Genomic DNA, 27,003 nt, shown 5'->3' on the forward strand with positions numbered 1-27,003 from the left:
TTTGTAGAAACACTGGCACAGTGTTGCAGTTTTTCGCATCTGTTTCTTGCATTGCCCACAGATGAGGAAGCTGTTAACATTAGGAGCATTGCATTATGGGATACAGTGAAGTCATATAGGGTGGGCTGCTGGTGAGAGGGGAGGATTCTTGTACTTGTACTTGAGCACAAAATGTACAGGCTGTTTGGCTCTTGCAAGATCGGTGTCAAAAAATTAAACAGTATTAAACATTTTCTAACATTTTCTGAGCCCCAAATGTGCATTTACTTTTAAATTGTAACATACTGCCCGGTCAGTATCCGAGTCTATGCTTGGATCATTATTGCAGTGATTTTTATGTTTCTTGCAATTTTATATGTTTGGCAACAGTTCTTCTAACCCTAATTGATGGAGTGTGTAGCTTTTCATTTCTTAAACACCCATGTATGAAGACACATCATGACCATATTCCAGGAGGACAATGTCAAGATTCATCAGACTCAGATTGTGAAAGAATGGTTGTGAGAGAGAATGAAGAATCATTTTCACACATGAATCGGCTCCTCTGAGTCCAGATCTTAAACTCATTGATAGTCTTTGTGATGTGCTGGAGGAGACTTTACAGAGAGCTGGACTCTTGCATTGACAATACAAGATCTGGACCAAAAACTGATGCACCTCTTGATGGAAATAACATTGCAACATTTATTTCCATTCTTCCATTCTGTTTAAAATTGTGGTTTTTACAATTTATTACCGATGACAAAGCAGAATCCCAGCCAAAGAGACTCATCTGAAAGACACATTATATCTATAGGCAAATGAATATTGACATATTTAATTGCCCATATTTTAAGATGTCATAATAGCAACACTATGAATTCAAACTTAAAGATTTCACCAATGAAAAGTGTCTGAAATACATCTAATGCGTGGAATTATTGAATAATAACCCATTGAATTACAATAAGTATAAATAAAAATAATAGTAACAAAATTCGAGACCACTTAGGACTTCTGTGCCATTTCTTTAAACCTCAAATTCCCAAACTGTAATTTCTACTCCACAAATCTAAAACCAGCAATGTGTCCACACATCTCTTATTAACAAATAGACACAAAAGACTGAGATATTCACCATAATACAATGCCACTATTTTCTAGACACAAAATTAGATCATTTACTATTATTAATATTTAAATATAGCGTAAAAACGTTGAGATCATCTTACCGCACCTTACCATACCATTGAACAATAAAAGTTTTTTTTTTTTTGGCAAAAAGAGGAAATTCCTGTTTATTTCATGCAAATATTCTCAGCGTTACTTCTGCAAGCTGCCTGGCTCAAACACAAGCCACAACTAAAACAAATACAGCCTTGACTCTCTCTCTTTCTATTAAAAATAAAGCTTATTTATTGGCATTGATGATTCCATGAAGAACCTTAAACATCCACGGAACCTTTCCATTCCACACAAGGTTCTTTACAGTGAAAAAAAAGTTCTTTCGATTTTTCAAATGTTCTTGACACTAATTAGTTCTTTTAAGAACTGTTCACTGAAAGGTTCTTTGGGGATGCAAAAATGGTTAATCACTTCTTTTTTTATTATTAATTTTTATGAATATGCTCAGAGGGACCTCATAAAACCCATCATTTTATGGACTTCCGGACAATAGTTTATATCCTTTAGTATGCCGGACTTCTAAAAGGTCAGTCAGTCCAGCCATCTTTCAAAGCCAAGCCTGCATATCATCACCCAAACAAACAGAAGAAGTGCTGAGCCCGTCGCTGGATCAGAACCGCAGGCTTCCTCAGCGGCCGTAGATGACTATAATATAAGAGCAAACAGAGACTGTTTAGAAGACACAGCCTGGGTCTGAAGACCAAGATGGGCTAAACGACAGAAATAGATAGGCAACACACACATTTGTATAAGTGCTCAACAAACAGAGTAACCCTAAACTGCTGAGATCACATGCGCATCCATTAGCTCATTTCCCATGAAGCTGCACGTCAGGATGTGTTTGATGAATGGGGAAGAAACACACTATAGTAAAGAAGAGTCATTTTGTGATTCTTTATTTCAGTGGTGTCAATTTGGTGTCAGAGACTCTAATGGTAGGAAGTGCGGGCTCATTTTACAGAAACTGTCCTATTGAACTCAATGAACTGTCAACAAAAAGATTCAGCCATTCGATTGTATTAAAATACATATTTAAATAGTGGTTTTGAGAATAGTGTTTCAGCTCACAAACATCTAAATGTACAGCCTGAATGCACTGAAGTCACTATGGAGAAGTGTTTGTCAAATGCATACATGTAAATATGATAAAACACTTATGATTTTTGATTTGAAAGAATCTGCAAATCGCTTGACTGATTCATTAAAACTTTACACTATGATAAACTGATTTCATTCAACCAAACTAAAAGGGTTTTAAATTGACAACAAGTGCTGTGGCAAGATTGTGTTACACTTTATATACGTAGTTACATTGTAATTGCTCATATAAGTACTGAGTAATATTAATTAACATGTACTTATAGAGTTAGGGTTAGGTTTAGGGTTAGGTACTTGTGATTATGCATAATTTACTGTATTATTATAGTATAGTAACATGTCACCAATCCAATCCAATCCACTTTATTTATATAGCACAATTTAAACAAACACAAGGTTTCCAAAGTGCTGACCTTAAAACAAAGTGTTCCCCAAAATTGTTGTTCATGCAAAATATAAAATCAAACATTGAAAATGATTCATATTGTCATGAACCTTATAGGCCTAATAATATTGAATAATTTTAAGAATTTTTATTTGTAATAATAAAAATTGATTTTATTTGTAAATGTCTATATTTCGATAGTTTAAAAATAGCCAACAATTCACGATACAAAACACTTTGAATTCAGCACAAAATCTCATTGCCAGTAAAGCAGTATTTAATGGCATGTTTTTTTGTTTTTTTATTCATGGTTTTTGAAGATGAGGGCTTGTCATGCAACCTGTCAAACACAAAACCTTTGACGTCAGCAACAACAAAAGATATGGAAGCGTTTCCTCCTCCCTTTTCAAATTTGATAAGTCTATTTATTTTTTATCCTATTGCAATGCACAATTATACAGCAACCCATCAGCTGGTCTATGAGATATTAAGACTGTTCTGGAAGCACATGATGATGTTTTGTTCTGTGTGTGGTGCTTGTGAATGAGTGTGTGATGGTAGTCCAGCAGTGCAGGAGACGTCAGGCTGTGGTTTCACGCTCTGACTGTATAGAGCATCTCACGGCGCCTGCTGTCTGACTGAGACATTCAAACCCTGTGGCCTGAAATACAGCTAATCGTGTTTGACTTGGACCAGATTAATGATCTTCCAAGGTGTGGAGGACAATCATAACTATAACAAAAGTCAAAACTAGTTCTACACAACAAAGCGTGTACCATAATACCCCATAATTAGCTTCAGGGTTTGACATTCGTCTGATGCTGTGAGTGTTTTCCATCATTATCATCATCATCATCATCATCATCAGAAAATTAGGATTTTGTGTATAGGATTATGTCTGAGACGTGGATTAAGGTGTTCAAAGATGTGATGTATTTCTTTACCAGCTCTTTGTTTGCCTGCAAAGTCTTAAAAAACCACAATGAAATGAATATCATCATTCTTTAAAGCCTTTTGTATACAATGGGGTCCAAAAGTCTGAGACATTCTGTCATTCTGTCATAGACATTCTGTCTATTTATCTATCTGTCTGTCTGTGTCTGTCTATCCATCTATCTATCTATCTATCTATCTATCTATCTATCTATCTATCTATCTATCTATCTATCTATCTATCTATCCATCTATCTATCCATCTGTTTGTCGGTCTGTGAAACCAAGGGAAATCATGTTTACGCAGGGAAATCATGTCATCATAAGCGCTTGCTTTATAAAAAGAGAAAGCTTTTTAGCTATAGAAAACATCAACATTTTTACAGTAAACATGCATATCGATTTCTTAACAATATCCCAGCTAGTTTCTGGTTCCCAGTAATCCCAGTAATTAGTTTCTGGTTCCCAGAACAGACATCCACACTTTCTATGTTGGCTGTGAAAATGGACAAAGAACAGCATTTATTTGAAATATAAATCTCTTGTAACATTATAAATGTCTTGAATGATTTCTGAAGGATCATGTGATACTGAAGACTGGAGAAATGATGTGGAAAATTCAGCTTTGATCACAGGAACACAATATATGAAAATATATAAAAACAGTTATTGGCTATACTTATAAAGCACATGATAATTTAGCCTTATTCTGCATGATCATATTCTACATCCCTCAATCCTACATAATAACTAAACTTAACAACTACCTTACTAAAAATTAAAGTAATTACAGGTTTATTGAGGCAAAAGTCATAGTTAATATATGCTATAGTTAGTTAATTGTGAGAGTTGGACCCTGATCTAAAGTGTGAATATATGATAATATATATCATATAAGTTTGAAACTTCATTGAAATCTAGATTTTTTTCTTTCTTTCATTTAAATCGGGAAATAAACAGTTTTGGGCTTTTAAAAATTGAAACATGACACACATATACATATATATGGTAAAACACTTTGGTTCACTGAGCTGAGAGTATAGAGAGCCTGTCTGCAACTGTCAAGAGTTCAGCTCTGAACAAGAAGCTCTAGACTGGACAGATAAGAACCAAAAAGTTTGCCCACAGTTAATAACCAACTTTTTTCCAGGATATAGTTGTTTTGGTGTGCCTATTTTATTTGCTATCCCTCTGTGTAAATATCTATGGCAAGTGATGTATGCTTAGATCTACAAATATAGCGTTCGAATCTGCAATAAAACGTTTCTCATGGTTTCACTTGAGCACATATATTTGAGTCTTTAAAAAACGGTGACATTTACAATAAGGTCTCATTTGTTGACATTAGTTAATGTATTAACCATGAACTAATGAGCACGTTTGTTAATAATCTTTGATAACGTTAGTTATAATAAAAAATACAGTACTTCATGTTAGTTCACAGTGCATTAATGTTAACAAATACAACTTTTGAATTTTAATAATGTGTTAGTAAATTTTGAATTTAACATGAATTAAGATTAATAAATGCTGTAATTATTATTAATTATTAGCCTAGCTTGTATAATGAAACCTTATTGTAAAGTGTTACCCCCCCCCCCCCCCCAAAAAAAAAACCAAAAACAACTGCGTTTTATAACTGTGTAATAATTTGATTTTACATTCTACACCTCGTTCAAATGACTTAATTTAGCATACCCTTAATTATGAATCCAAGCAGTTGCCTTGTGCTAAAAGTAAACCCAGATGTTCAAGTTCAACACACTTCACAGTGTGAACTTCATCTGACAGACGCAGTCTCAAAAATATGCTACTTAAAAGATTTTGCGGGATTTTGAAGTGCTGAATTCAGACCTGCCGATTTAGAAAAAATGTAAACGCCAGATTTTCTTTAAAAAAGCGCTAAAACGTCAAACCCAAAGCCCCAATTTTTTGGCTTTATTATTATAACCTAATTATAATTATCATTCATTGAAAAAAAGAAAAAGAAAATCGAACAACTAACAAGTGGAAAGGTATATTGCATGCTCAATGCATAAAATTACAAATAAAATAAACCAATGTAAATTGCTTCCTTATTGTTTTTTAATCAGCTTGGATATTTAAGTTATTTCAATTTAAATGACATTAAGCTGACTTAAAATAATAAGTTGAATCTGGTATAGCTTAACTTATTTTGATGAGCTAAAGGCAAAACATATGTTGTCATAACTTATTGATCATATATATATCTTCTTTTTTTTTTTTTTTACAGTGTACACCAATAAAATACTCAAGTAAAGTAAAAAAAAGCAAGTAAAAAAAGAATAATCTGGAAATATTCCGTATATATGCCCGTCAGGAAATATGATGCATTTTCGCTTGTTCTCTTTCGTTCTTTCAAATTTTATTGTATTTAATAGTTGTAAGGCCTATTTCCTTTGTTTTGTGTATTTATTTAACACATAGGCCTATGTTAAGACACGATAATGCATCTTTGCTCGCATTCGTTACTCGCCAAAAAAACTGCTATTTTTATAAAGTATAAATTTAGTGGATATTATTATTAATCGTATAGATCTTTTACATTTAAGGTCAGCTAAACGGACCTGTGGCAACAGTTTGATAGCATCGTCCATCTGTTTATTCACAAGGTTTTCAGCGTGAAATCCCACATAATCTCTCTGTAAACATGTTATCTGACTGTGACCGCTGAGAAACCAGCCATAGAATTGATACGCTGAAAGACAGTTCACTTTTGACATGCCTTTATTAAGCAGAAAAGAATTTATAAAAATAGATATATATATATATAGGCCTACAGGCCATTCAATATCATACAGTCACGAAAATGCAATGACAGTTTCATTTCATTTCCATAAGGCGCATGACTCTAACAATGTTGCAGCCTGACGCCAAATTTATTTACACCAAAGAACAAGGGAAAAAAAAAGTCTACTGCAAATATTGCAGAAATCCTCTGTGGTGTCTCTGTCTCCACAGCTTCAGATCCCACTTCTCCATGATGGTGTGAAACATTCAGGTGTGTTTTATCCAGAATTAGCAGACGAGCGAGTCTTTGAAGGATGAACAGATGATAGTTTTCTCTGCTGGTCTTTGTGTTCTTATGACTCTGAGAGTCCATGAACGTCGTGCTGCTGTTTGCTCAGAGGACTCTTTCTTTCTACAGCTGGAGCCAAAAGAGAGAGGAGTGTTTATGTAGCAAACAAGATGAAACTGAGCCTTTCAGCTGATAACTTCCTTTATAAAGTCAGAGTGACATGAACTGCAATTTTGGGGGGTAAATTTAAAGAGACACATTACATTAAAGGGATGTCATTACTTGCTCACCCTCATGTTGTTCCAAACCTGCATGAGTTTCTTTCTTCTGTTGAACACAAAAGAAGATATTTTAAAGAATATTGGTAATCAAACAGCCATTGACTTCCAGTAGAAGTAAGTCTAGGCTTTTGTCAACTGTCTGGTTACCAACATTCTTTAAAATAACTTCTTTTGTGTTCAGCAGAAGAAAGAAACTCATACAGGTTTGAAACAACTTGAGGGTGAGTAAATGATGACAGAATTTTCATTTTTGGGTGAACTATTCCCTTTAAGTTATAAAACTGGCAGCTGTGTGCATTAAAATTGGCGTAAAGACAAAGCAGTGTTGCCATGCCGTCACAGTAAACAGCATATAAAGCAATTAATGTGCTAAATGAATGAGCTAAATTAACATAAACTGCAATATAAAATACCTTAATACATATAAAATAAGAACAGCATAAAGAATAACATTTTTATAAAATCTAAACATATAGGCCTATGATTGTTTACGCAGGGAAATCATACGCGCTTGCTTTATAAAAAGAGATCGCTTTTTAGCTATAAAAAACATCAACATTTTTACAGTAAACGTATGTATATAGATTTCTTAACAATATCTCATCCAGCTAACAATTTTTGGTTCCCAGAACAGACATCCAAACGTTCTGTGTTGGTTATAGCAGGCAAGTTTTCTTTACGTAAATAGAACGTTCCCTGTTGGTTTGCAGAACGTTCCCCTATAACCTTCACTTTAAAAAGTGATCAGTTGACTCAACTTAACCTAACTGCTTAATTGAAAAGTTAAGTTATGTGGAATTGTCAAGTTCACATAACTTTTTATTTTTTTATTTTTTTATTATAGGCATGAAGATAATTTTAGGCAACGGGTTTCCTCACTTAAAAAAAAGTTAAGTCAACTGATCACTTTTTACAGTGTTCCCAGTACATTCTCGTTACGTTCATCTAACCTTTTTACTCTGGTATAATTTACCCTGATGTAAACGTCATCATCCAGCACTGCCGCGTCCCATAAGCGGCATGGAAGACGGATGGATGAAGTCAATAATCAGTACAAACCATGTCTTGTTTTCATCTAAATAATCCAAGCACATAAATCAATATAAATAGGATTAAATTAGATTAAATTTGTCCATTGATATAAGATTTCGTAGAGTTTGTATCACTGTACCACAATAACCCAAATTTTACGTTGCTTCAGCAAACGATAACTTATTGAATGACTTCAATAACACAATCTAGGATTTTTAAAATATGGCATTTATTCAGAGACATTAAAAAAACGAATTAACAATTTTTGATTTTAGGATAAAATTATTAATTTCTTAGAACTGAATTGAGCAGTTTAGCGGGACATACTTCTTTCTTTTAGTCAATAAACAACATTTTTAGCTTTTTATTTCTATAGCCTAAGTTGTAGCTTACAAACTAATATGTTTTACTGCAGCGATTTTACATTCTTTTCCCGTTAAAGTTCCTATTGTGATGTTTATTGCAAAACCATAGCCTACTAACACACATATTCTACTAAACTTTTGAAAACTGATTTCTTGTTTGTGTGCAGGGTCATCATGTTGACTGAGTGTTCAGGACAGGTGGCCTCTTACCGTCCCGGGCCGGGTTTTTGAAGGCTATGGCGCAGTGCAGGTTTGGGCTCTGGATCATGGCCCCGCTGTTCGGATGGCTGAGGCTCGCGCCCTGAGACTGCCAGTGCCCGTAGTTCCCGGCGGGCCCTCCGTAAACCCCGTACTGATTAGCGGAGTACGCGCACGCGGGAACATATCCCGATAAATTTGATGAAGCCTGAAAACAATTAAAGCTATCATTTAGAATGATATACATTTGCACCAAAGAAGAACTACAAAGAATAACAAAGACAGAAAATTATATTATGAGAAAATAAAATGAAATCAACAAGTTTGTGATCATTTTAAATGATGATACAATAATACTCGACGGAACGTACAAGATCAATTCTGAATAAACAATTTAGAAAAAGAGATTATGAAAAGAGATTATCCACAAGATCTCTCCACTTTAAAAAATAAAGATTCTTTATTGGTATCTAGTTTCATGAAGAACCTTTCCATTTCACAAAAGGTTCTTTAAAGTGAAAAATTCTTCACGGTTCACACCAATAATAAATTGGGACCCAATTGGGACTTTTTTGACATCACTGCGAAAAACACACTTTTTTATTTTTATATCACTTGCTTATATTGGAAATTAAACAAGTAATTGTGTGAATTTACAATTACTCATGCTAGAATAAATAAAACATAAATTAAAAGTTCACCTGGTTGTACTTGATGTCACTTTCTGGTTTGTCGATGCCGTTGACTCCGTGCACGGAAGGAAATGAAGATCTGTTAACGCCCGTCCAGTCCTCCATTTTCTGCTGGTAACTCTCTGTTCCAGCAATGGCTGTAAAACATTAAATAAATCAAAACGAATTTAATAGTTGCATCTGCATCAGCAACAGTTCAAAGATTGGGATTTCACGATGGGATGCACTCTGATCTTGGAGTAAACATTGAGATAAAGAATTGAACTTCTTGGCTCAGTCTGAAAATGATGGTATTCTTGTTATAATGCAAACAACATTTGTCACATTTAGAAATATAAACTCTATATAAATGCATTATCAGAGTGTTGTAAGAGCGGCTGATTTATTTAAACGTGGGCCTCAAATTCTGCTCAGCAGAAGCTCAGTTATTCCTTATAGGAAAACCTTTTATTTTTTATTCTCTGTAATCATGCTTTAAGAAGAACCTAAACACTGATCTGAAGAAGCTGTAATATTACTCAGCAGGAAAAGATTTTAATCTTCAGACAGCAGAAGCAACAGAACAAAAGTACAGCGATATAATACGATTCCCCATTATGTCAAGCCATTTTGACTTTTACTCTTTCCCAGGATATGAATTCTTGATATCAACAATTCAGTTTTCACTAGTGTAAATGTTCATTATTGATATCATGACGTCATCACGTGATATCAAGAATTACATTTCAACTAGTAAAAATGATCATTCTTGATATCTGTAATGTATTTTCACTGGTTAAATGTCACAATCGGCTGCCATTCAAATTAAATTGTTGATCGATTTCTTAAAGAAATACAATTCTTACTAGTAAAAATAAAACAATTTGATATCATTGATTGAGTGGTTACTAGTGCAAATGTATATTCTTGATATCAACAATTGAATTGCCACTAGTAAAAATGTTCATTTTTGACAAGAATTCGATTGTCACTATATTGACAATGTTAATTTCTGATGCCATGAATGTGATTAGTAAGAAAGCCATTTTTAGATATCTGAAATTACTCTGCTAATTATTGCTATATCAGAAACACATTTTCAGATATCAGAAATAATAAATGTAACATGTTGAAAAACATTTACAGATATCAAGAATTAACATTTAAAATAGTACAAATATTTTTACTAGTAACAAAGTTATTAGGCTATTGATATAAAAAAATATGATTTTTACTAGTAAGAATTGTATTTCTGATATATATCAACTAAGAAATCAATTCTTGATATCAACAACTGAATCTGAATGGCAGCCTATGGTGACGTTTAATGAAAATACAATTACAGACATCAAGAATAACAGATTTAGTTGAACTTTAATTATTGATATTAAGAACACTCTGGCATTCCCTCGCAATATTTCGTCAACACGGGAACTTTTGTTGGATGTCAACTGAACAAAAAACTGGTAAGATCTATCTGATGATAAATGAATACTTTTTAATATGTTCTTGTTAATCAAAATAGCATCATGCATTGCGCGTAAAATCGTACCAAACGTTTACGCGGCTTCGATAAGGACGGTCCATGGATAACTGATAATACGGAAGGTGTGAATACCTGCGGGATCCATGAAAGCCCGTATTCCTAATATGTTGCTGACGGTGTGCACGGAGGGCCAGGCCCGGGACAGGCTGACAGACACCCCCGGAGGACTGCCCAGTTTGGAGCCGGTCGGGGACATGGCGTTCGGGTAGGAGTATGGATACACGGGGTTATAGGAGATCTGCGGTGGAGAGGGTTTGCTGTCATACTGACTCGGCTGAGACAGGTTCCCGATCTTGTTTCTTAAAATGCGACTGATGGAGCTCACAGACGGGACGTTATATTTGTCGCACACTCCGTCGGCCAGCAGTCTGTCGCGTATTTCCCAAGCAAATATTCCAGGATCGCCCTGTTTATAATCCCGTATGCTCTTCACCACGTTTGGCGTCGTGACCCGGGGTTTACTCCCACCGATAGCACCAGGTAAAATAGAGCCGGTCTCGTTGTACCTGGCCAGGATTTTGCTCACACACCCGTGAGAGACCCGGAGCTGTCGACTTATGTCACACGGCCTGATCCCGAGCTGCGCCAGTTCGACGATTCGGATCCGGATCGCATTGGGAAGAGGCCGACCGTTGACAAACACACCGCCGAGCTGGTTCACCTCCCCGTACGTCTGATCTGCAAGAGATTCATCATATTCAACCATACAGTGCAGTTTTTATAGCTAATGATCATAATAATAATAGGCCTATACGTTTTATTTATAAAGCGCCTTTCCCAAAGCTCAAGGTCGCTGTAAAGGAGATAACAGGCCTACATAAACACAGCATCAAACATAAATACATGCATCATACAGCACATACATACATAGCCCACATATACACATTTTTATTTTACCCTACAATTTTGCCTTGCCTTAATGAAACGATCATCATGCACTCAACATAATAATAAAAAATAAAAAATAAATTCTCCAGGATTTAATAAAGAATATTTAAAAAATAAATTCTCCAGGATTTAATAAAGAATATTTTATAATCTATTATTATATCATGAACTATTTTACTGAAAGGTGTCTTTGAAATCAAATGGGGTTTCTGGCGGTTCTTCATAAAAATAAATAAAATAAAAACTTAAACAACAACAACAACAACAGGGAATTATTAGGGAACAAAGCCACAGGCACAAATGAATAAAACGCACACAAATATGTAGGCTATATCTCAAAAAGATTTCGATTTAGGCTATTTTTAAGAGTGCATAAAGTGTTCGGGAATATAAGCAGGCCTGCTTTAATCTAACGTTTGTCTGGGTAGCCTAATTTATCGAATAGGCTACTTATAATATTTTATAAGAATCGTGTGCCCTTTCTCGCATTCAAAAATGAATAGCCTACATAATTTGATCGGTGTGGATGCATCTATGTATTTTATTCTCTATTCCTGTTCAACAGATCAAGAGGAACTTACCCATTTGCATTGTGATATTTCCCTACAGTGGTTGTGCTCCTTTAACCTTTAACTGTGCTGCTGTGTCCCGTGCAGCATTGGAGAGGTTTCCCCGTGTCTCCCGCTAGGACTGCCCTCTTCTTCTGCTTTTTTATGGCTGAAGTGTCTGAGTTTAGGACTGAGCAGGTTTTTACAGTAATCTTTGATCCACTTGAGAAACTACGTCCGTCCAGGAGACTGGCTCGTGCGCTCAATTTGACGCGTCACGAGCATCAATCACACTAGACAGCGCGTGACTCCGCCCAAATCCTCATCACGGATATAGATTCAAAATCTACTTTTCCTGCCATTTTAGAAGCGACTATATGCAAAAACTTAACTGAAAATTGTGGTATTTTAAATAGCTAAGTTATATCAAGAATAAGTTTCCAAAAATTCCCCAAATTCCTCAAATCTTAATATTTGGCCTACATTAATATCATTAGCCTAATGCCTATGCAAATACGTTATGTAGTAAAGCATATGCATACCTTTAGGACTAATACAATTAGCCTAACCCATTAACAAATAAATATATAGTTTTCTTCAGCGGAAATACACATTTTTCAACTTTTAAGATTAAGCGCTTAAGTAAATTTTAAAGTGGTGAAAAAAGAAAAAACTTGTGGTGCCAATGTGAAATTATAAGTTTGCACTTTTCCAGACTTTGAATTTATTTGCAAAGTTGGAACTCTGAAAACAAATAAAAAAATATAATCTAACAGCAGGCTTCAGATATTGTTATTAATGTAATGTCAATGGAGGGAGACAAATATGTAATAAATGTTATTTACACGAAAAAGTGACTTTGCATTAATTGTCACAAACGCAGTGGAAATTTAGTCCCGACTTCTTGACGAAAGCAACTCGAAGAGGAAAAGTGTGACAGCACCGCCATCTCATGGTTCATTTAGGAATTACACGCATCAAGTGAAACGCGCCTTTTGTTTAAAGGGCTTCAAAACACGATATACAAGCTAATTAATTACACATCGTTTTAATGGGTGTATTTGTTTGCCGTTCACAGAAGACACTAAATTAATTGCCATCCTACTGTAATTCAACAAAGCAAATATCATGTACGCTTGAAGTGGTTTTTACAAACATCCAGTATTGAGATTTAATTTTTTCCAAAATGTAAATATTGAATCAGTACAGGGACAAAACATACAAGACATGTAAAGGCCAACTGAGACATCGAGGTCACTGCTGTAAAAAAATAATATATTTCTTTTCAATATAGGCCTATAGGGTTCAAGGGAGATTTAGGCATTTATTTTTTATTTAGGAATAAACGAAAATGTTTAATATTTTCTATTAATATGCTTAACATTACGTAATGAATATAGACAATATGATTCATTACTGCATATCAACACACACACACACACACACACACACACACACACACACACACACACACACACACACTCTCTCTCTCTCTCTCTCTCTCTCTCTCCCTCTCTCTCTTAAACACACGCACGCACGCACACACACACACACACACACACACACACACACACACACACACACACACACACAGAGATATCAGAGAGGTTTGTCCAAATTGTCCTCATTAGTGGGTTGTACAGACCAGACTGCACCAGAAGAGGGAGAACATGAGAAAGAAAGAGTTTGTATTCCACAACAAAACAGAAATATAGCCTATTCCTATCAAATTAGGCTGATGTAACTGTAAGATATTATAAGAAACCCTAAATGTGGTCAATTTGGGAAACATAAACATAATATTCGTTTCACTTAAAAGAATATACAAAATATACAAATTTAATTTTCACTTACATCATGGGTCAAGAAGTTCTCACATGATAAATGTGAGAGTAGCAAAATATTCATGATAAATGTGAGAGTAGCAAAATATTCAGTGGATGTTTCTGTAAAATTAAAGTCCTTATTGACTAACAGTGCTATTGTTACCGAATATCATCGCATTGTTCAGTTAGTCTTTAATATAACTAAACAAATGTATCAACATTAACAAAAGCATATCAAACGCTAACATGCATTATTAGCTATACGGATAAATGTTACAAACAGAACTTCTAATGATTTTACATTTACAGTATGATTCCATGGAACAGTTCTTTCTTTTTCTTTTAGAGTAATTCAAAGCATCACATTCACTCACTAGATGGCGCTCTCACACAATACATGAAGCACGCGCTCACACAAATCTTTTCATTTTTCGATTCTATATTTAGCTGTCGTGCTTTATCATAACACAACTACGGGTTAAAGAACAATATGCAAATCTGTAGCACGTTTTGACTACTAACTCCAAAAAATGTGTAGACTATTATGTTATGGGCCTATATTTTAAAAGATTTTTCCTATTCCAGCTGTGTGCATTTCAGATGACACTTCTTTGTTCCTATTTACAGCTTGTTTAAAACACATCATTGGGATTTTTTTTTAGAGCGTGTGTACATTTCAAAGCACTGAGTCCTCATTCTCGCTGTATTATTCATTACAGCACAGCCGTCTTTTTCAGTTCTTACACCAGCTAACTCATTGTCAGGTCGTTGGTGTTGAAAACCATGCATGAGCGAAATTATATCTAAAGCCCCCGCAAAAACAAAACAAAAAACTTTTAAATATTTCGCTATGAATGTCTAATTTGTTTTCTTATGCGACAGTCGAAGCTCTAAACATGAATGAAGGAATCGTTCATTGAGGCCAGTTGAATACCATGACAACAAGGAGCGCGCTCACTTTTATTTGACCAGTTTGGGTGTATTGTGTGAGGGCGTCAATCAACCATTATTTCTGCGCCCCAAATAAATGCAAAACCTGATCTAGCACAAAAACTTCCAGAGGGAGCCTTTCATTGCTCTATTGTCCAGAGCTTAGCTGTTGGTTTGTAGATGTGTTTGCACAGTCCGACCACCCATGACGCGAGCAGAGCGCACTGAACATTCACATCACACACACTGTCAAAGAGAGGAGCCGGAGACACCAAATCATTCCACTGGATAGATCTGGAGAGATACCTAACTTAGGCGTTCCGAATGCACAAAAGGGCAAAATGATCATCAGAAAATCGTTCCTATTTAGATCGATTAAAATCTTTGAAAAATGTATTATCCACATGAAAAAGAACGTTTTAATGAAGTTAAAAAAAGAGTTTTTCTCGAAAGACGCACAACAAAGAAAAAAAGTAATAGAAAAAATAAGAAAATAAAAATAAACCACTTATAAAGAGTAAAGAGTTACTAACATAACTTCTAATTGCACTAACTTTTATACTAATAATAATAATAATAATAATAATGATAACAATTTACAATAAAGTTAACATTTAGTTAACATGAATTAACAGCATTTATTAATGTAAATGAGTGCCGTTAAATCGATTAATCGCGATTAATCACATCTAGCTTAAATTGTTGTGTTGTGCACAAATATACATAATATTATATATACATATATATACACACACACACACAAATAAAAACAAAAACATTTATGTTAGATGTGATTCATCCTGATTAATCGATTTGACAGCACTGATCTAAATTAATGTTAAATTTAATATTTATTAATTATCAAAATCAAAAGTTGTATTTGTTCACATTAGTTAATGCACTGTGAACTAAAATGAACTAACAATGAACGACTGCATTTTTATAAAAAAATAAAAACTGTATAACAAATGTTTTAACATTATTAGTTCATGCTAGTTAATACATTAACTAATGTTAATTAATGAAACTTTATTGGTAAATGTTACCATAATAATTGAACCAAAAACCTGCAACAGATTCAGAGCTCGTTTGTAAAATATTGTGTAGGCCTAAATATAATTATGTTTTTCGGTCTAAAAATAACCGCATTGTGATCATTCTAAAACAAGTGTGCAGTGAAGTATGTCGATTTAGCTTCCATTAATTTCAAACATCTGAATGCATCATTATCAACGAAAAGCTTTTAAGCATCAATACATCATATAACATGAATTCTGAAGGAGGTCAGTAACAGGATTCTGCTCTTGTCGGCAAATATGGGTCGGTGGCTTGATGAATTTGCTACTTGACTTAAGCTCTAAGCAAAATATTGACCCAAAAGGTTTCCATAATTTGGCCACTTGCCATTTTAAACAATCCCATTTGAACACGGACAGCTCATCGTCCACAGCATACAATGTTTCCGACCAATCACACCTTACGATGAATCACACCTAAGCGTGCGTTTTTAAAGATAATTATAACGGAGGGTTTCCATTTGTGCCACGGACGCTTCTGATATGTAAATGAGTTGGAGGGGGGGGGGGGGGGGGGGGATCTCTCCCATTTTAGTCGTGTCACCTCATCCCACTCATGCATTTCTGGTGTTCCGCTGATAGAAGCTCAACTCACTATTTCACACTTGACTCCAGAGATCCGCCCTCGATCGTCAAGGCCTTTTGGGGACGCTTTTCTGCAGGTCCAACACTCACCTGCGACCTTAAATGCACCAGACTAATGGATTGGTTGGGTCAAGCACTGCATAGCATCCGAGGAGCATCTGTGATCTGAGCCTGGATCCGTGTGCACGCGCGCTGTCCAATCCCACGGATCTGCATTTACAACTCAACAGAACGCTTTTTGGATAGACTTCACTGTCACTGTATATTGGATTGCAAAATGTCCCTAAGGAATTGCAAGTCAGGGTTCTCTGTCCGTGATATTTTAGACCTCCCGGACACGAGCGACGAAGGATCAGTGACTGAAGACACTGAAGATGAGGCTGATGAAGGACTCTCTGGAAACCAGCAGCACGCGTCCTCCACTGATGCGCTTTGGCTCGGATCTCCATGTGGCCACACATATCCAAGTACGTTTATGCAGTTTAATTACTAAGATAAATACTCTATTTTATTCGAATTAAATAAAACAATAAAAATTGCACAAAAAAAGTCGGAATTTAATAGAAATGGTCATGGTTTTACGCAATTTCGCGCTTAGAAAAATAAAGGTTCCTTAATGGCATCGATGGTTCCATGAAGAACATTTAGCATTTTCATTGCACAAAGGTTCTTTATTGTGGGAAAAGGTTATTCAGATTATTTAAATATAAAAAAAATGGTTATTTTAAGAACTGGTAACTGAAATGTTATTGCACGGCTAACTCCCCCTTTGAAACCTTTATTTTAAGTAGCCTATGTGTGATGGTCTATTATCAAAATTGGTTATTTATTTCATCTAATTCGATGACGCATACAGGTTATTAACTATAGTTATATTCAGCAGTGCCATCAGCATCTCCAGAGGACTTGAATCCAGAACTGTCCACGGATGAGTCTGTGGATCGGGATAGGGATAGGGAGAGTTCGGAGGACTCGGGGGAAAAGCGCAAACGGAGAATCCTGTTTTCAAAGACGCAAACGTTTGAGTTGGAGAGACGCTTCAGGCAGCAGAGATACTTATCCGCCCCTGAGAGAGAACATCTCGCTAAGCTCTTACATTTGACTCCAACGCAAGTGAAGATTTGGTTCCAGAACCATCGGTATAAAGTGAAGAGAGCCCGGGTTGAGAAAGGAACGGACCCGTATCTGCTCTCTCCTCCACGGCGCGTTTCTTTCCCAGTCCTGGTGAGGGACGGAAGAGCGTGTCATGTTCTCAGTCCTCAGGACATCACTACAGCGGCACCCTACTCTGCTTTTAATATCAAGCAGTTCCCCCAGATTCATCACAGTCATAACATCTGCATGACACATCTGACACCTGTCAATCATCTGGGTCACATGCAGCCCTGGTCCTGGTGAACACAGCTTTTACGCGGCGGAACTTTCAACATATAAAGTTGTTTTCGTCTCATGTTGCATCATTAACTATATTTCTACAATGTGGAAATATATTTTTCAATGAGTTTTAATGTTCTAATGTTTTCTCCCCGTTGGACTGTTTTATATTCGATGAAACAGAAATAGCACAATGGGACTTCATAATCATCATCATCATCTCGTGCTGTTTGTAGATATATTTATGCTGGAAATTTTACATTGTGTTGATCAGTAAATGTCATTTATTCAACGATAAAATATGTTACTTTTCGTTCAATTTAGAAAGAGCACAATAGCCTACTGACAATTTAATAACGTTTAAGAAATGAATTGGGAATAGTTCTCGAGAATTGTTCCCCTGTTGTTTTCGATTTTGTTTTTATACTGAAATTATTCTGACTAACCTGTAATAAACTTAATAAACTTTTTTTTCTTCTGAACAGAAAGCGATTTTATTGATTTTTGTTTTTTCTTGTTTTCATTTTATATATAGGCTATATATATAGGCATGTGTGTGTGTGTGTGTGTCTGTGTCCTGGTAAATAAATCCTACATTATGGGGACAAAATGTTCTCACAAAGATGGCAATATCCAAAATCCTTGTCCTTGTGGGGACATTTTTGCTCCCCATGAGGGAAACAAACTTTTTGTGTTGTTGAAAAAACAAGAGTTTTTTTAATGTAAAAATGCATTAAGTTTTCTGTGGGGTAGAGTTAGTGTAAGGGGAGACAATATACAGTATAATTCATTCATAAATCATTATGTCAATGAAAAGTCCCCATAAAATGTGTGTGTGTGTGTGTGTGCAGTAGTTATAAAAATATACGTAGGCTAAATTAAATGTTCAGGTTGTTGTATTTCAAAAATATTTTTGTAAGTTATGAATGTTCAGAAATTCAAAAATGTGCCGTAGCCCTAGTTAATCATTCATATCTTTCCCGAATGAACTGAAATTAACTTTTTGACTAAGGTATGCCTACGTGGCCCCCAGAACTGATTTCCAAGGGCATTGTTCTGACCACAAATAAAAAATAAATGGGCTTCTTATTTATTTGTATATGTTTCGAATGTTTTCTGCACACTCACTGTTTTCGGAGCTGATTTGAGCCGCTTCACAAACACTAAGCCTACTAAAAAAACAAGATAGACTAGAAAAGACTCTTAAAGGAAATTTTTTATATATTAAATGTTTAAAGAAATTATATTGTAAATACAATTATGTTTTAATAACTTCCGGTGCTGCTGTGAAATCAGGCAATTGGTTTTATTTTGCCATGTAGCAAAAAAAAAAAAAAAAAAAACGATATCGAAAGAAATCGAGGTCACTACGAAGTCACTATTTTACGAAAATGATCTACGAACTGGCAAGCTGGTAAATATGCTTATTTCGAGGCGCACACGCGCCGCATTCTCTTCAATGACCGCTTGGTGGCAGCAGTGTATTATTATAACGATTAAGTGAAGAACACTGGGTTACTCGAGCATCTAGAGCAGGGGTGTCCAATCCTGCTCCTGGAGGGCCACTGTCCTGCAGAGATCAGCTCCATCCCCAATTAAACACACCTGGACCAGCTAATCAAGCTCTTACTAGGCATACTAGAAACTTCCAGGCGAATTTGAGCTTAACTGTGAGAACTGCTGCCCTCCAGCAGAGTTTGGACACCCGTGATCTACAGATACTGAGGACGCATTAAAAAATACAGGATCAATAGCTCTTAGATTTCAACTCAATTTCTCCTGAAATCCAGCCCTGATTAGTTTTGCCCATACTAACAGAAATGTAAACAACCTTTTCTCACATAAACTTTTTATTTTATCTTTACAATACATTCGATCATGCTAATAAGTCCACATGCTCATTTAAGCTGTAATAGTGCAGTGGAGAGACACATACTCAAGATCATAGTTCCCCTTCTGGACTACATTTCCAAATGGACAAGTCTATAAAAATAAAAAAAAGTTAAAAAACAAGTATCAATTTAATGGCATTTGATAGGTCTTTAACTGCAGTGTAATCTTACATCTTATTTGAAGGAATGTCAAGCTGAATTCAAAAGATGGCCTTTGCAAAGTTTCTATGATAAAGTTCTATTATTTAATTATATATAATTAAAACTTAAAGGACTTAAGGTTCAGTTTAAAAGTGACATCCTAGAAAACTGACCTTAGGCTTGTTTGAGATGCGCCTTGCCTCGCCTGAACTGTAGTCGAGAGTAGGCGGCTGCAGTGAGGGGAGGAGTGAAAAAAGCGCAGGCAAGCCGGACAGATCTCTCTTCTCGCAGTGGATCTGACACCTGTGAGATCAAAGATGGATATCGCGGGATTCACGCTCGTGCACAGTGTTGCTAATAAACTGGATGTAATTCAAGTTCTGTTGCTTTTATATGAAAATAAATAAAATGAACAAGACACCCAAAGTACTTGTTATTTAATTCCATACCAAATACATGTTTATCAATATTTTTTTTTCTTTACAGACATATGTGTTTTTATTTATTTTATAAAAATTAAATTGCATAACCCAAAGAGATCGCACTGTCAGATAGTTTGGGAATATACACACATAACATATATACACATAAAACATGATATTATAGTTTTAAAATCAAAACATTTTAAAAGAGAGCAATACATCACAGTTGTTTAAACCAATGAGCATTAAGCTGTGTCGTCAGCAAGTCGTTTCCCATCGTGCTTTTGATCAGCGCAGTCAGTGGAGAGCAACTGCGCTCGACTGCAGAATCCGACACGTGCGCCTTGCGCTCGCGAGAGATTTTTGACATACGTCAGTATGACATCAGAGCAAGGCGGACCGCACTCGGACACATTTCTAACCGGCATGCATCTCGCGCTGATCACCGGTGATCGATTCTGCGCAGATTTTGCTCATCTCAAACAAGCCTCTTGTCTCAGCTGAGTTCTTCATGAAGACGCCATGTCCTACAAGCTCAAGGTTTTGGAATTATGGGAAGGATTTGACGTCACAGTGACGCGCGAACGTCGCAAAACTTGTGACAAATACAAAACACATTCCTCTGGTGTTACTTATGAAGAGAGATGTGCTGTCGGTTGATATGGGCATCATTAACCCAACTGATACAGTATTTTACAGTTCTAAAACAACAACACATCTATTCGTTCTGTTTCTAAAGTTGTCACCAAGCCTTGCTCTGCTTATTGGACTAAATTTGTCAGTGACCTTGATTGGGAAAGTATTTGGTTATTACCACATAGGTTTTGTTTTTGTTACAAACAAGGTAAAATACATTTCTTTCAAGATAATACACAAATTCTACCCTGTCAAACATTTGCTTAGTAAGTTTAAGAAAGACACTGCTCTTTTTGCTCATTGCACGACAGTACCCCCCATTTTCTGGCATTGTTGTCACGTGAAAGATTATGGTATGATGTGTCTGTTTATTAATGAAAATGTAGGCTATACTCTTCAATTTTGCTTTGCATTTTGAAAATGTAATTTTTGGATATTTAAAATATCATAACAGTGTGAATAAGGACGCTTTTGTAATCAATCTGGTAATTTTATTAGTCACATTTCACATTCATAAGTTTTTTTCTAACACAAAAACCCTTTTCTCAGTAGTCCTTAAAGAATTTGAAAATTCATTTTCTCAGTTCTAGGCCTAATAGAAAAGCTATTAAAACTGTTCATCTGTGTGTGTGTTTTCTATTGCTGTTATTCTTAATAAATATTGCTACGATCTAATTTTGTTGTACCATACTGTAAACTGAATGTTCAAATAAAGCATTTTTAAAAAGTTTTTTTGTGTACAACTTTTATTCTGTTTGCTTTTTTGATATTTAATTGCAACTATTCTCAATTTGTTGTACAATTTATCTATTGTAGGGATTTTTATGTAATCCCTTGGCAATGTTCTTTATGTAGCCTAATTGTTTTTCAAGCATTAATAAATACATATTTTTAGGTGAACCACTTATTCATTTCCTGTCCAAAATAGATACACCTATAGGCAAAAAAAAAAAAAAACGTTTAAATTCTTTGAAAGTAAATGTTATATTGAGGATTATTAAGTATTCTGTTTCCTTTGGCCTGGAGGTGGCGCCATTCCAGAACAGTAGATCATCATTCACAGTGATCCAAACTGAGAAAGAACAGAATACTCTCTTAAAATTGGTTCTTCTTAGATAACTATAGTTTATATATAATAATAGTTAAATATAATAGTTATATTTTTGCTTTTTAATCACAGGGTACAATATTGTGAAGCTATAGATTTTATATTCTGCATCTTCAAGCTCAGATCTGACATGAGAAGTGTTTGTCTGGAGCCTCTTCTGAGTCGTGTTTTCTCAAGTGATTTCAGTGGGAGAGATGTTGTTGTTCTGCTGATCCAGAACGTCTCTCTGTGTGCTTCGCTGAACCTGAACGTCTCCACGTAAAGTCAGATGTCATTTAGTTGTGTGTGGACGCACCTGAGTGCTTTAAGCTTTCTCGAGGGTTCTTCTGTAGACAGTCTTCACAAAACATCTGCTTACCTCAGCAAATATTACAAAGAAAGCAAATGTCACTTCATCCTGACATCCTTAATTGCTGTAGCGTTGACATAGATGCATAAATGAGCCTTATCATTCAGAAATATCTATCTATCTATCTATCTATCTATCTATCTATCTATCTATCTATCTATCTGTCTGTCTGTCTGTCTGTCTGTCTGTCTGTCTGTCTGTCTGTCTGTCTGTCTTTCTGTCTGTCTGTCTGTCTGTCTGTCTGTCTGTCTGTCTATCTATCTATCTATCTATCTATCTATCTATCTATCTATCTATCTATCTATCTATCTATCTATCTATCTATCTGTCTATCTATCGCACCAAGACGTCAGCAGATCCTTCAAGTCCTGTAGTTTGAGGACTGTTGGTCCGGCACATCCACAGATGCTCAACTGGTTTAAGATCTGGAGAATTTGGAGGCCAGAGGAACACCTTGAACTCTTCATCATGTTCCTCAAGCCTGATCTATGATCTACCATGTCAGATTTACGTCCACATGAATTGGACCCAAGGTTTCCCAGCAGAACATTGACCAGAGCGTCACACACTCCCTCCACCGGCTTGTCATCATCCCACAGTCCATCCTGGTGCATCCCTTCCCCAGACGACCGTCTTCCACTGCTGCTCCGAGGTCCAGTTCTGACACTCATGTTCCCAGTACAGAAGCTTTCGACGGTGGACGGGTCATCATAGATCTCTGTTTGGTCTCCATACGCAGCAGATGCACTGTGTGTTGTGACACATTCCTCACAAAACCATCATTTAAACTGTGTGACTTGTGCCTCATAGACCTTCTGTAGGCTCGGACCAGACGGGATAGCCTTCATTGCCCTCGTGCATCAATGAGCCCTGGGCGTCCAACACCCTGTCGCCGGTTTGTGGTTTGTTCCTCCTCGGACACTGTTGGTAAATTCTCAGCACAGCTGACCAAGAGCGACACACAAGCCTCGGCGTTTCAGAGATACTCTGACCCGGTCGCTCTGCCTGAACTATCTGGCCCTCGTCAAAGTCGCTCAGATCTTAATTTCTGCCCATTTCTCCTGCATCCGACATTTTACCGTTTTTCTCAGTCGCTTTGGTGCATTTCTCACATCACTATTTACATTTGCACAACAGTTAGTTCAACCTCCACAACATTTAGTCATTTGTGCACATCATAGTAGCAGTTTCTCATTCCTTCACTGTAAAAAATTTCTAACCCTCCCAAATCAAAAATTTCAAGTGACCGATAACATCTAAATTTTTCAATTGGCCCAAGTGAAATTCTTGTTGCAATAGTCTGTTAACATTGGCTCAATGAGAAATAATACGTCAGACTAATGAAAAAATTTAGATGTTATCGGTCACTTGAAATTTTTGACTTGGGGATGTAATTTTTTTTTACAGTGTTCCAACAAATTGCAATTGCTTTTGGACATGCATCAATTGCTTTCATACAACTCTCTGCTGTTTTATAACATTATCATTTGCTTATGTCATGTCAGTCAAAATTAACTATACTTGTGAATGCTGAATAGTCATTCCATATAAAACTAATAGTCCTCATTTCATTGCTTGAGTCATTACATACAAAAATGTTGAACTAGTTGTCAAAATCTGTCAAGCAAATTTTACACATTTTTTTTAAATCCTTTTTTTCCTGAAAATGTCTCCTAAATTGAACAATTTCTCTCGGGTGAATCTCAGCTTTCACTGATGAGGAACGTCTGGATGTGCATGAATGATTACAGTGCTATGTATGTTGTATGTTCAGTTCCAATATGTACTGCAATATTGTTTACAGTTGTGCACAGCTCTACCCAAAGAGAGTTTATGTTTGTTGTTAATAAAGGTGTATTTTTTCTTTTGCACAATGCTGTGAACAAATTAGAATTGCAAAGAGCATATGCAGTAAAAATGTGAAACATACATATTCAGTGTCTTGTACTCAGTTACCTCACTAAATACAGTAATGTGTAACTTTACTGTATTTTTCCAATGGCTGTGCAAATAGTATATAGTGCTGTCTTGAGCATTTTCAGGTAGTGTCACCACATTTACAGAGTAAACTGTCATAATGAAAACATGACAAAGCCATTTGATTATCTTGTTCATAAACAATGGTGTCAGGACTTTTCATCTTGATGACACTGACACTTTCATTGACATGAATACTTGCTTTTGAGGAATGAGCTATCCATTTTGAGCAAGTGACACGCTTTTGCAGGTTATCAACTGCAGTTTGTACTAATTGTTTTGAGAACTGCATTAACTGTTGTGCAAATGTAAATAGTGATGTGAGAAATGCACCAAAGCAACTGAGAAAAACTGTAATCACGAGAACTTATTGTTTGCTTTCCATCTAATCTACCCAGATCTTACAGTTTTTCTGAATTGCTAAAACACATTTCTTGAAACCATCACTCACTTTCTCAAAACCTTAAACACAAAGCCAAATTTTCAAACCATTTTATGTGCTCAAAATCAAACAATGCTCTCAGATCATACACACATCGAGTCAATATTATAAACACTACAGATCATTCGTTAGACACTACATCAAAAATGGAGAACACAGAATCCAAAGCACGCAGTTACAGAAAAAAAGTATGTAAAAAAGGAAACAAATTTATTTTGCAATTATGTAAAAAAGTATAGTAATCACAACTTACAGAACTAAGGTGAATAAATTGTAGACTGTATGCACTGCTAATATTGTACTGAATATTGTATAGTAGGCCTATTGAATGTCTGTATATTCAACACTTGCATACTGTGAAAATACAGTGACCCAACAGCAAAAGCCAAAAAGGTTACAGTAAAAAACTGTAAATGAAAAGCATGTTACAGTCACTCAGAAGAGTTGTGCAACTTTCTCCACACTTCGCTCTTCCTTATCTTCATCCTCTTCCTCCTTGTTCACCACCTCTTACACATACTCTGAACATGCTCTGAACTGACTTCTTACAGTTTTTTTCAATTGCTTACACACTAAAATTAAAACTTTCCCACAATTAGCAAAACCTTACACTCATGGAGCAAAACACCGGCCTAGATTTGCACGATTGTAAGCACGTGGTCACCTTCACACTTTTTGCAAAACATTACACACAGTGATTTGCAAAACAATAAACACACTTGTATGCATTTGACACAGAAATTGATCATGATGTAATTTCCTTGCAATTTCAAAGCAAAGGCTTTCAAATGAATGGTGCTTAATTGTAGACACACCAGTCAGGTTTACGCACTATAAAAAGGCAACAGTTCACCTGTCTTCAACAAAAATGGACGGTGTCAGAGGAAGAGGGAGAGTGCGGATGAGAGGGGGAATCTGGAGAGGACAAGGTGGAGGAAGAGGAAGAGGAAAAGGAAGAGGGAGAGGAAGAGGAAGAGGAAGAGGGAGAGGGAGAGGAAGAGGAAGAGGAAGAGGAAGAGGAAGAGGAAGAGGAAGAGGAAGAGGGAGAGGGAGAGGGAGAGGGAAGACAACCAAATCCGTGTAACGAAATTGGTTTTCGTTTTTTGGAAACAATTGTGGACCATGTAATAAACCACAGACTATACTGAGGGAGGTGAATTTGTCACTCCAAAAGATTCTTCCCACGTTGCCTTGCAAATGAAAATATAGCCTGTGATGTTGAAGAGGCCCTGTGGCCAGATCCAGCTAGGCGGAGAGATGTTTAGGTTTTTTTATTTTTTTTATTCGGTACTGAACTGGATTTGTATTTTTATGTAACAGTATTACTGTAAGCTTACAGTACAAGGGTATGTTTGGTAATACTGTATGAAAACTGGAAAATGTTTTGTTATGAATGTTTTGTTGAAATGTTCAGTATTGGCTGATAAATAAATATTTTCATTGGTCTGCACAATTGGTGTCATGTGGTGTTTACACTCTCTCTGTGTAAATGCTAAAAGTGTTTTAGGTTGAGCACAGGAGTGTTTAACTGATTCAGACAGAATTAGACCATATGATGGTTGTGTTTATGTTATGACAACAAAATAAGGTTTTATAAGACATTGTATAGTTTTGACGAAAGTGTTCCATTTTGCAAATGATCTGAGGTGTTGTGTTACTTTGGTGTAGGGGAGACCGGGGACAGTTGCAACATGGGGATGGTTGCAACATGTCATTTTTCTCCAATCAGACACAAGCTAGAGTGATGACACTCATACTGCACATGCACAGTTAGACCCTCCCCCCACCAAGAAGACAGTAGACATATTCAACATCTGCTGCTGCATTTATTGAACAAAACTTGTTTTGGAGGTATGAAAGTAAATTTTTTCATGAGATATATTTTTTGTCATACTGTCCAGACATTTTGTATGAATTAATCAAAACTTACTTAGTTTTAATTATTGTTTTGTTGACTTCTAAGTGACATGGTTAGCATGTGTCAAAGTCAGTGTGTCTAGCAGGAATATGATGTTCTGTCATGGCTGATAGTGTTGGGGACGGTTGCAACAAGTTATAAATTGCATGTTTAATAAAAGTTTGTTGCATTGCAAATT

At 35.9% G+C, this 27,003-nt stretch overlaps 2 protein-coding genes across 2 annotated transcripts; one reads left to right on the forward strand and one right to left on the reverse strand.

Annotated features, from left to right (window-relative positions):
* Window positions 1-6,312: 6,312 nt before the first annotated feature.
* pax1b (paired box 1b) lies at window positions 6,313-12,460 on the reverse strand. The gene is made up of 5 exons (XM_084091983.1): window positions 12,183-12,460; window positions 10,786-11,391; window positions 9,198-9,325; window positions 8,509-8,704; window positions 6,313-6,749 (listed from the first exon to the last, which is right to left on the reverse strand). Exons 1-5 carry the CDS (start codon window positions 12,190-12,192, stop codon window positions 6,685-6,687), a joined length of 1,005 nt encoding a protein of 334 aa, XP_083948109.1. The 5' UTR covers window positions 12,193-12,460; the 3' UTR covers window positions 6,313-6,684.
* A 4,383-nt stretch (window positions 12,461-16,843) lies between these two features.
* nkx2.2b (NK2 homeobox 2b) lies at window positions 16,844-18,383 on the forward strand (the record flags this gene model as incomplete). Its single annotated transcript, XM_084092173.1, has 2 exons — window positions 16,844-17,033; window positions 17,450-18,383. The coding sequence occupies 2 exons, from the start codon at window positions 16,844-16,846 to the stop codon at window positions 17,962-17,964; spliced, it is 705 nt and encodes a 234-aa protein (XP_083948299.1). The 3' UTR covers window positions 17,965-18,383.
* Between the last annotated feature and the right edge of the window lie 8,620 nt (window positions 18,384-27,003).

Source organism: Abramis brama (assembly GCF_963993115.1).
Source record: "Abramis brama genome assembly, chromosome: 18".
NCBI lineage: Eukaryota > Metazoa > Chordata > Actinopteri > Cypriniformes > Leuciscidae > Abramis > Abramis brama.